The 11850-nt window shown below is 40.5% G+C and overlaps 1 protein-coding gene and 1 long non-coding RNA gene across 4 annotated transcripts in view; one reads left to right on the forward strand and one right to left on the reverse strand.

The window, feature by feature from the left end:
- The window catches only part of LOC142502259 (uncharacterized), a 32213-nt gene extending 26369 nt beyond the window's left edge, over window positions 1-5844 (forward strand). The window contains exon 3 of the long non-coding RNA XR_012803701.1: window positions 5273-5844. This is a non-coding gene — a long non-coding RNA (uncharacterized LOC142502259). The remainder of the gene's footprint in view (window positions 1-5272) is intronic.
- Window positions 2850-11121, reverse strand: LOC142502238 (toll-like receptor 2 type-2). Of its 3 annotated transcripts, none has more exons than XM_075613088.1 (3): window positions 10922-11121; window positions 10574-10671; window positions 2850-5769 (listed from the first exon to the last, which is right to left on the reverse strand). In XM_075613088.1, the coding sequence occupies exon 3, from the start codon at window positions 5751-5753 to the stop codon at window positions 3387-3389; it is 2367 nt and encodes a 788-aa protein (XP_075469203.1). In that variant the 5' UTR covers window positions 5754-5769; window positions 10574-10671; window positions 10922-11121; the 3' UTR covers window positions 2850-3386. The 3 variants fall into 3 exon arrangements, with proteins under 3 accessions (XP_075469203.1, XP_075469197.1, XP_075469208.1); XM_075613082.1 differs by having other exon boundaries at window positions 10837-11121; XM_075613093.1 differs by lacking the exon at window positions 10574-10671 and having other exon boundaries at window positions 10837-11121.
- Between the last annotated feature and the right edge of the window lie 729 nt (window positions 11122-11850).

An 11850-nucleotide genomic window follows, 5' to 3' on the forward strand; every position in this document is an offset into this window, starting at 1 on the left:
TTAGCAGAAGAGACACTGAAAGTACGATGGGAGAGGTAGGATGAGATCCAGGATAGAGCTTTGTTCCGAATACCAAGAGTATGGAAAATGTGAAGGAGAAGAGGGTGATCCACAGTATCAAATGCTGCAGAGAGGTCGAGTAATATGAGCAGGGTGTAATCACCTCTGTCTTTGGCAGCATGGAGGTCGTCAGTTATTTTAGTGAGGGCTGTTTCCGTGGAGTGAGCAGTGCGGAAGCCAGATTGTAGAGGGTCTAGGAGAGAATAGGTGTTGAGAAAATGGAGCAAGCGAGAGAATACAAGACGTTCAAGGAGTTTAGAGGCAAAAGGCAGGAGGGAGACAGGTCGATAGTTAGAAAGACAGGTAGGGTCAAGCTTGCTGTTTTTGAGTAATGGTATGACTGTTGCATGTTTGAAGGAGGATGGAAAGGTTCCAGAGCAGAGGGAGGAGTTAAAAATGTGTGTGAGCGTAGGGATTATAGTAGGAGCAAGAGGTTTCAGGAGATGGGAGAGAATGTTGTCAAGAGGGCAAGTGGTAGAGGGAGAAATGGCGATCAACAGCGACACATCCTCCTCTGAGACAGTGGAAAAAGAGTCAAGGAAGGCAGGAGGAGAGTTAGGAAGAGGTGTAGGATGAGAAGAAGAAACAGAGGGGATGTTCTGACGTATGGATTCCACCTTTTCCTTAAAATAGTCAGCAAAGTCCTGAGCGGAGATGGAGGAAGGAGAGGCAGCTGAGGGTGGTATGAGTAGAGTATCAAAGACAGAGAACTGTCGGCGTGGGTTAGACTTGTGCATGTTGATTAGTGCAGAAAAGTAGGCTTGTTTAGCTTGCGAGAGGGCAGAGTTGAAACAGGATAGCATAAATTTGTAGTGAAGGAAGTCTGCGAGAGTGTGAGACTTCCTCCAGAGGCGTTCAGAGGAACGAGTGTTGGAAAGCAGCATGCGTGTGTGGGAATTTAGCCAGGGTCTAGGGTTAGAAGGGCGAGTGCGGCAGAGAGAAAGTGGGGCATGTAGATCAAGTGTGGAGGACAAGACAGAGTTGTAGTTCCTGACCAGGTTGTCGGGGTCTGTAGCAGAGCTGAGAGGAGAGGGAGGAGCGTAAAGTGGACTCAAAGTCAGGTAAGTGAATAGAGCGCAGGTTTCTGCAGAACCGGGGGGTAGATGGAGGTGGAGAAGGGGAGAAGCGAGATAGAGAGAATGAGATGAGATGATGGTCAGAGAGAGGAAAAGGGGAAATGGAGAAATCAGAGAGAGAGAAGTTCTTAGTGAAAACCAGGTCTAACTAGTGGCCATCCTTGTGGGTGCTGGCTGCAGTCCACTGTTGAAGTCCAAAAGAAGAGGTTAGAGAAAGAAAGCGGGTAGCCCAAGGGAGAGAGGGGTCATCAATGTGGCAATTGAAGTCCCCAAGGAGAAGAACAGGGGAGTCTGAGGAGAGGAAGAAAGAGAGCCAGGATTCAAAGTGAGAGAGAAAGGCAGAAGGGGGATGAGTAGAGGTAGGTGGGCGATAGATGACCGCCACATGAACAGGGAGAGGAGAGAAAATCTGGACAGTGTGAGCCTCAAAGGAGGGAAAAGCAAGAGAGGGAGGAATAGGAAGGGTTCGGTAACGACAGAGAGAGGAGAGCAGGAGCCCCACGCCTCCACCCCTGCCATCAGTGCGCAGAGTGTGGGAGAAGGAAAGGCCACCGTAGGAGAGGGCAGCTTCCAGAGCAGAGTTGCCAGGTTGCAACTGAGTGAGCCAGGTCTCAGTTATAGCAAAGAGAAGCAGGGAGTGAGAGAGAAAGAAGTCATGCACAGAGAGGAACTTGTTAGAGAGGGAGCGAGCATTCCAAAGGGCACAGGAGAAAGGGAGAGAGGAGGGAGGGTGGCAGGGGATGGGTATGAGGTTGGAGGGGTTGACACCAGAAGGAGTAGAGGTTGCAGTTGGCAGGCGAGGACGAGCGCATGTAGGAATAAGACAGGGACCAGGATTGGGAGAGATATCCCCAGAAGCAAGGAGGAGAAGCATGGATAGAAAGAGGATGTGTGAGGATGATTTGTAAGGGTGGGTTTTAGTGCAGGGGATATCGCTGTGTGGTGTCAGAGGACGCAGGTAAGAAAGGAGTTCATGTGAAAAGAGAAGTGGTGAAGGAAGGAGAGATGGAGATATATGAATAGCGTTAGAGACATACTGAGGCTGGTAAAAAGAAATGCATAATTTGAGAAGAAGTGAAGTCACAGCAAATATAAATGGTAAAGGCAGCATCACAGCAGTAATGATGCAGTCTGGTATTGATGATATCCTCCTTTCCAGCGTAGTTCAAATGCAGGAATCAGGGCCAGACGGGGTGTCCACTTCTTCCTCACTTCTTTTGACATTCCTTTTAAACTTCAGTTGTTCAGTAGTCATGCCACTTATAATGGGCCACTTGGATATGGGCTGCAGGCAGACTAGCTGTTCTGACTGGGTTTATATAGGCCTAAAAAGTCACCTGACAGTGTGGTTCTGTCTGCTTAATTAGCACATCTGAGGCACATTCAAACAAATGGTTTTCTACACAGGGTTTTATATATATAAAAACATGCTCTATATATATATATATATATATATATACCATACAATACCGGTTGCAACACGACATCAAGGGACAGCATACAGGCAAGTAAATCATAAATTTTCTATATTTGATAGAAGACACAAAAACCGACGTTTCGGTCCCCCAATGGGACCTTTTTCACCTTGAGGTTTTTGTCGGCATATAGTTATGTATATATATGTATATATAGTTTTTTTTTTTTTATTGCAGTGTTCCATAAATACCATGTTAAAAAAAAAACAAGGGAACCCTATAGCTTTTGCTTAATGTGAATTATTTATTAAAGCTACACAGTAACATCTCTTAAATGATGGAAAAACATAAATGCATTTTCTCTTAAATGTTAGTAGATAAAGACATATCAAATGAGTGTTTCTGAGCAGAGACGGTAAAACAATGTATTCCTGAAAAGCATATACTGTAGTCCCACTTTGAGTTATTGCCTACGGTTATATTTTATGTGCCTGTTTTTGCATTACAATTGTGTAAATAGATTAAAGGGACACAGGTCATAAAATGGCATACATTTCACTTAGGTAATGCAGTAATTACTAACCAGTATAAAAAAATATAATGTTTACTTTATTGAAACTGGAACTAAAAACCTTTGATACAAAGAAGCCAAGTACTATCAACACATGACAAAAAGCAAACTATCTATACAGTATCATACATATATTTTATAGAAAGTAGAAAAACCCAGCAAATTGTTCCTTACATTGTCATGTTTCAATACCGATTCATACCGTTTCAAAGCACACAGAAGGATTCAGTTTGCATGCTCTTAAATATATTTAATACTACTGTATTAGGTTGCACATACATCCACATAATCTTTTGTCTGCAATGCTAATTTCAAATTGAACCAAAATATGTGTTGCTTTTCTTCTTCAGTTGGCCACTCCATGTACGTTTTTGTGTTCATGAGTTTCCTCAGCTTGCAGAACCTTTTTGGGACAGTTTCTTTGTCAATGGGCTCTAAAAGAACCAGAATGGCGGTATCATTGTTTTCATCAAAAAGGCGGAAGTGGGAGAACTCTAACTCATACCTGCACCACTCGCTCTGGACAAAGTGCTCTGACAAGACAAATACAGTTTTGTAACTGTTCTCCATAGCATCAATAATATTGTCAATAATCCATTTGCCAGGTATAAAGTCACGTTTATGGAGACACAATTTCAGTGGTGGGTTGGTATTTTCCAGCTCCTGTACCATCATATTCTCAACCCATTCAGAGTCTCTTTCACTGTAAGAAATAAATGCATCATAACAGATATCTCTCTCAGATACCTTCAAAGGCTTCCTTTTAGCCTGCAGCCAGGCCCAGGTCATCTTAACATACCATATCACATGTAGGAAGTGGCAAAGAGCCACAGTAATACCTACTACTAGTATCAATGTAATACATGCTAATGTTACAATTAATGTTTGGTGGCACATTAACAGAGGAAGCCTAGCAAATTGTATTAGTTTCTGTCTGACTGAAGAAGGAGAATCACATTTGTAGTTATCAGGCCAACCAAGAAGCATATTTGTTTGGTACTGGATAAAGTCTAAAAATTGACAAGAACATACATAATTGTTGTCACTTGCATCCAAGGTTGTCAATTTTGGAAATGGTTCCAAATCTGTTTTGGTAAAATCATTTAGTTTGTTTTTGCTTATTATCAGCGCTACTAAATTAGGAAGGTGTGCATTTTCTGCTAATTTTGTTAACCTATTGTTTGATATATAAAGTTCCTTTAAAAGAGGTTGATCAACTGCAAAAACTGTGAGAAAATTATTGCTTACATCTAAAATTTCCAAATAATCAGGAATGCATGTGGTTATTTTTGTTATTTGACAGCTTGAGATATTTAAGTATTTGAGTTTTGGAGGCCATTCACATGGAGAGTTTGATGATTCAGCAAAGTTATTTTGACTTATATCAAGATTAGTTAGGTGTAATTGACTGGATAGTATTTTTCCAACAACTGGTAGGTCAGACAGGACATTTTTGCTGACATTTAAGGTTTGTAATAAAGGCCACGCGCCTCCACCTTCACGAAAGCAGGCTGAATTTGCCAAAAATATGTTTGCCAGTAGATTTGCACTAAGGTCCAGGTATTGCAGAGACAGAAAAGACCGTGAAAATTCACAGGGAACTAGAAACACTTTAGAATCAGTACAGGTAACGCTTGTAATTTTATGTGCTAGTTTATATGCAAACCGAAGGTCAGAGAACAAGTAGAAATTTGGTATATGTAAATTTTTTATAATAATTGTTCTAATTGATCTGAGCTCCTCCTTTAGACGTGGATAACCCTGCCCTGTTCCCAGAAGCTCACTGTCCTCTAAGACAACTTCTGTAACATTTCTGTAAGTGTCCATAATTTCAATTAGTCTTGCTAGACTGTTATCAGTAATTACGCAGTTTTTAAACATTAATTTCTTCACACTCGTGTTATTCAGGACTGCAAAGGCCATTACATCTTCAGGATTTATGAACGATGCATTTGTAACTTCTAACCATCTTACTGAACTTACAAGGTCCTTTATCATGACAGCTAAAAGACTAATATTTACTGTCAAAATAATGTGATCTATGTCCTTTATTACTTTCAAACTTTCCGCTGTATATTGTTTGAGATTTGAACTATTGATGTTAAGTTCATCTATGATCCCTAAACCCTCAAAATTGTATTTTTCAATAGCAAGAAAGGATGGATTTCCAAATTTTAAAGACTTCAGGGAAGAAAGACTGGAGAAGAGGGCGGATTTACCAAGGGATGTGTAGTGATTGCCTAAGAGATCCAAGTGCTGTAACATATGAAGATTTGTAAACCAAGCAGATGATAAGACAGTTAAGTCGTTATGTGACAAATCCAAATCTTCAAGATTTATAAGTGACTGAAACGAGTCGTCAGAGATGGTATGAATTTGATTATACTGCAGTAGGAGTATTTTCAGTTTCTTGAAGGGTTTCAGGTCAATTCCAGTGACAATCTGTATTCTGTTGTCAGACACATTTAACCCCTCCATTCCCTTTGGCAACCTGGAAGGAATAGTGTCCAAGTTCATCATGGAGCAATTACAAAAATTCCGGTGGTCACATGGGCAGTCAATCTTCTCTTTGGAACATATAGCAGTCACCAGTGAATAGATTATGCAGATCCTGCAGATATAATGCATCATTTTAGATTCGTAAAACCTAAAAATAGAGAGAATTAGAAAGCATGATTTATTTTTTTACTTTTTAATCGTTTTCTCCATCTTTACACATTTATAGTACAATTGAAGGAAACCAACATGAACATATGCAGTACTTTACAGTAATTCTTATGTTAATTATAATGTTAGATGTTGAAAGTTTTTAGTTTTGCTTGAAAGATACTATGGGTTATATTTTACCCTTCTTTATTGAGATATATATATAAAAAAAACTCCCGTGATCGCCTGTGACAGGTGAGCAGTTAGAGTGACTGATTCGGCCTCTTACTGCACGTCTCTTGAAGACAGGCAGACCCCGGTAGGATTCACATAGCAGGGACCCCTGCTGTGTTAATCTGATGGGCCATTAGTCTGCCGAAGCAAATTTTGAGAGAATCTCGGGACATTCTCGAAATTCAGTTCGAGAAATGTTCGAATAACGGCCGCTGCATCTGTACCTGTAAACTATAATTAATTATTAGAAATAATAGGTAATACATACACTGGCGACACACTTTATTCGAGCTCGGCTAGTCCCACGAATTCGGGTATACCCGGGTGTATTGAGGTTTGTGACTGTTTTCTGCCCGAGTGCATTGAGTTATTTTCCAGGCAGGGATTGAAGCATTTTATTCCCGCTGGCTGCAATACTGCACAGTATATATATATATATACTGCATTACAATTCATGAATTTATGCCATCTGGTAGACACGCGAAGCATTGCAGCCTATTAAATCCTAATCATTATCATTTAACAGATCAGCCGCCCATCAGCCAGGCATGAACCCAGGCTGGGAAGGCAAACGTAACGGGGCTTGTCAGAGGTGAGGAGCGGCGCATTCCAGGTATCTGCCAGGTACATACCGGGTATTTGCTCGAATAAAGTGTGTCGGTGCAGTACATGTCTAATACAAATAATGCACGTACTGTATATAATATATACTGTAGAATGTGGAGAGTAAGCGCAGATATAAAATGGTTAACATTCAATTACAGTACCTTTAATATAAGGCTAACATTGAAACAGGTTATTTTCAGTACCATACTTACCTGTACTATACTTACTATACCTGTACTTACCTTACTACAGTACATTACAGTACCTTACTACACCCAATGGGTAGCAGCCCTTCTTGCAAGTGCCTTTAATTCATCTGCATCCTGTGAGTAGGCTGGGCATACGAGCCAAGAATATACAGAGTGCCTTATCTCAGATTTACATACATCTACACTTATATTGTTTGTTTTGTTTGTCTTTTTTTCCCTTATATGCTCCCCTGGATTGTTTGAGAAATATCCTTACACCTTGGAACCCCTGAAGACAGGTCCCACCAGAGGGTTTGAGCTGGGACATTAGACTTCCACTTTTATTTATACTCTGTATTTTATTTGTCACTATTGGATTTTATTATTTTTTATGTGTATTATTATATAGCTTTATACTTTCACTGCTTGATTTCACTTACAGTTGTTTGTGCCTTTGTTATTCACCTTCACGTATTCACAGTATATTGTAGCAGTACTAATACACACTGGTTAAATAAGTCCTGTATGAGTAGCCAATTACAATGAATCAGTGACTCCTGGCATACAGTAGATCATGCTGAAAACTTGAGAGAAGATGTAGGCATTTTTTAACCCTAATATATGGTACGATTGATAATATAGAATATTGTCTCTTTCTTTACAGACCCAGATGTCCAAGAAGCACCAGCCATTGCGAAGAAGGAAAATACAAAATTGAACATTTTGAAGAAGAGGTGACGTTGTATTGTTGTATTATTATTTTTCCCTTTATTATCTTGTCCAAATAAAAATGTTCATTCTGTACATATACTTTTTGCTGTGTTCATTATGAACAGGACACGCATGCGCAGAAATGTGATGACACGCATACAGTATCATTTCAACAAGTTTCCAATTTGCCATACACGCATGCGAATAAATGTGATGAGATGCACATGCGTTTCAACAAGGTTTCAATTTGCCATACACGCATGCGAATAAATGTGATGAGACGCATATGTGTTTCAACAAGGTTCCAATTTGAGAAACACTCATTCGCGGAATACATATTTTACATTCAGAAGAAGAGGCGACGTTGTATTTTTGGCAAAGGAGCCTCAGAAAGGACTTCTTTCCCATGTACAGTACAGACGAGACCACGAGTATTCTAAAGCTTGCCTTAAACTAGCCTGGTCACATTCTGGGTATGTGCTGGGTGTAACCTGGCTAGTTTAAGGCAAGTTTAATGCATTTCTGCATTGACTAATGACCCATATTATTAACACCACAGGGGTCCCTGGCAGTCCCATTCAATTTGAATGGGACTGCCAGGGACCCCCGCTGTTAATCTGATGGGGCATTAATCAATGCAGAAATGTTGGGTCTAGTTTAAGGCATGTATCCAGCATGTACCTGGATCTTTTTGGCGATTGCCACTGGTTTGTGTTAGAATAGTCGCAGTCTCTGCTGTATACTGTATGAACTCATAATGTTAATCTTCAAATTACAATTACACACACTTGAAGTACTGTAGGGCAATAAAAGGCAGGTTGAATTGCAATTAGATTTTTAAAACAACAACTCGCGATCGCCCACTTCATTTTCTTGATGGTATTGCAAACAACGCTAAAATGCTATTTTCTGCACTCGATCAAAAGACTAGTAATCTCGCGTCTTAGCGAGAGAATATTTCGAGAAATCATGCACCATGACCCGGTAAGCAAACGGATACAACGTGTGAAATGTTCGAATAACGGCCGCTGCATCTGTATTAAGATAACTGAAGTCTCCTCAATTACAGTGCCTTTCTGAAGCTAATGACATTAACATTGGTTAGGCAAAAAATAAAAATGCTCAAAATAATCGCAAAATTCACTATGTACAGTATCTCAGTAGTATACGTTTGAAATTATGTTTGGCACAGGAATTTATGTTGTAGTGAGCCCTAGTGAAAGTCCATTTACAGACCAAAACTTTTGACAACTGCAATAAAGTAGGCATTTAACCCCTCTCTACTCCCCACCCATCCCCTCACGCCCCTTCCAATCCCCTCCCCATCTAGAGAAGTCTCTAGAAAAGTGGAAACAGGATCCCAGTAACTGGCCTTGAGAGAAGGGAAGGGGAGTGTTAGACTATTTCCCACCCCCCCTCCTCTCTTCACCCCACTCTTGCTCACTCTCCAAGTTCCCGCACAATAGCCCCCTCTTTCACAATATACCCATAATAGCCCCTTCCCCATAATACCCACACCTCCCCCAAAATAACCACACCTTAACTTGGTGGTAGCCTCAGGTGCCGTGCGGCCGTGGAAGTTATGCCCAACTTAGCGGTTACTACCGCTAAGGTAATAAAGGGGTTAACCCCTCCTACTAAACACTCAGGAGGCCTAACCACCCACCCTAAGGCAATTACAACCTTCATCAACGCCCTCTACCACCAACAAACCAGGTACTTCTGTTTAACCCCTTCATTACCTTAGTCACTAAGGTAATGAAGCTCTGCTGTTATTTATTTTTATTATATACTGTAGGATTGAAGCAGGGTGTCTTCGGAACTGATATTAATGCGGGTCAGCTCCGAAGACCAAAGGTTTCAATCCTATGTTGTAAAAATAAATTATACTACATCCGATGCAATTAGCAAAAACAAAAATTAGTTTTTCAGCCACGATTTGCATCTTGGAGCTATTAGAATAGCAGTTACTGGAAAAAATGTGAGTTTCAGCTTTTATTTAACTACTGTTACCACTCGGTTTGTTTTTGCAAGAGTGATAAAAAAGACTTGTAAAAAGACTTGTAAAAAAAAGCCGTTTACAGGCGATTTTGAGATGTTATCACGGCTTTCTGAATAGCTACAGTACACATGCAAAATCGCTTGTAAAGTGTAACTTTACAAGCCTAAAGTCACTTATCGAATCTACTAGTATAGGCCACTTTGGCTTCATTTCTAAAACTTCCAATGGTCAAGCTACAGATCATAACGAACTGTAACACTAATCTAGCCTGAGTTAATACCTACAAATATTTGGGTATATGGATAGACTCTAACATTTGGTCTGCATAGTGACAATCTACAGTAACATCAATAATGTATCCCAAACTGGGTGTATTTTATAGAAATATATTCTGCCTAAGCCCCTTGGTCAGAAATTCCACTGAACAGCACTTGCTGATGCCAATTATTGACTATGGGTTTACAGTGTATGGTACAGCACCCCAAATTTACCTCAGCAAACTTGACGTTCAATACAAATAAAAATGACATTTTGTCTTATTATGTAGCTACAATACCCAGCATTGCAATATGTTAAATGCACCAGGTTGGCTATCCCTTGAGTCCAAATGCAATGTACATTTATCCTCTCTTACCTTCAAATACTTTCTTGACAATTTACCCAATTATATGAGCAGGCTTCTCACCCCTAGTCTACACAGCACTTATCTCCTTGAATCTGTCTTTAGAAGCCTGCTTATGGTTCCATGGTTCAATAAAGAATCCAATTGCTCTTCCTTCTCCTACCGAACACTCCCCTTCGGGAAAAATTTCCAGAGTCTCTCAACCCCCCCCCCCCCCAATCAAAGTTCTTTTAAAGACTTTGACTGTTTTATACTTTAAACATGTTTGTAACTGTAACTTACAATGTTGTCTAATTATCATTGTATACCCAGGACATACTTGAAAATGAGAGGTAACTTTCAATTTATTTTACCTGGTAAAATATTTTATAAATAAATCAAATAAATAAACCCCAAATTCTTTGCATCCTTGTGGAGACGGCACTAAAGTTTTTATTCTCACCTGTCACAACTAGAGAGGGCAGTGTTACATCCTTACACAGGGATCCTGTCTTTCACTGAACTGCCTCAGTCTACCGCCTGTGCCACGCACCGATGCGTCTGCAAAAAGAAAACAGTTACCATATGGCTAAAAACAGCAGAGAGGTAAAGCAGCATCACAGGCTGGATTTACTTGCTATAACTATTGCTTGCCCCTCTAACAGTGAAGGGGATGTTACAAAGTTATGTTTTGTTATGACTGGATTTGCTTAAAAGAGCACTGACCTGCAGGCAGGACCTGGATGCAGCTGGAACTGTGACTGATATAAGATCCCTGTAGAGTGGTGTCAGATAGAAGTTCTGTGCTCACCGAGTTAGACAATAAGATCACTTTTCCACTTTTTCAGATGCAGGGTTCATGTCGCAGATTTAAGCAGCACACACAATCTGATGTGGGTGGAAAAAAAGCTCTGCCTTTTTTAATTTTGTAGCCGGGGAAACCCCAGGTACACAGAGGCTGCTTCTGTCTGAGAAATAAGCAAGAGATGGTTTTAGAAAGGGAAGAGGCGGAGCCCAGCTCGCTGGGATGATGTTGTGACTGTGACTCACAGTAGTACAGTGCTGCCAAAAGACATTTCGGCACTGTAAGTTGCAAGTTCTGCTGGAATGTTTACTTCCTCTCCCACAAAGACGGCGAGGTCTGTGGAAGGGTTTTGTGAAATGCACCGCACATGTCCTATGTAGGCACGTACATACATAGCGTATACAGAAACACAAAAGGAAATGCATAGCACACAAAAGGCTAGATAATGTAAAGGTTCGATATTGCTACGTTAAAATAGAATTGTGGTGATAATGACCGCTGTGTTCACTAAGAATTATATATTTGTAAATGGGTTGCAATCTTAATTTATTAAATACCTGTAGTGTGTGCAATAGAAATCTGTGTTAATAAACACAAGCAATGCGATAAATAGGGTTATGTAATAGGATTTCTTACAAAACTGTGACAGAAATGTATGTAGCGCACTATCCCCCACCCCCTGGGAGATATGGTGGCTACTGTGTGTGTGGTGCGTTACCTGTGGCTCACAGGAGGCCTGAACCTCACTTTTGGGAGCCTGGGGTGTACCTGATCCATCTGGTGACAGCGCCTCCACATGTGTGGGATCCTAACCGTGTTGGATAACCCCGTGCAGGACACTATATAAGTAATATACACTGGTATGGTATAACAAGTTTATTGACTGCGTAAGAATAATAACGATAATAATAGAACCACTCAGGCCTCGCAGGGCC

This window comes from Ascaphus truei, chromosome 1, assembly GCF_040206685.1.
Source record: "Ascaphus truei isolate aAscTru1 chromosome 1, aAscTru1.hap1, whole genome shotgun sequence".
Taxonomy (NCBI): domain Eukaryota; kingdom Metazoa; phylum Chordata; class Amphibia; order Anura; family Ascaphidae; genus Ascaphus; species Ascaphus truei.

What these genes read in the sequence shown, in the direction of transcription:
- LOC142502238 (XM_075613088.1), bottom strand. Translation starts at nt 5,753, where the DNA reads ATGATGCATTATATCTGCAGGATCTGCATAATCTATTCACTGGTGACT.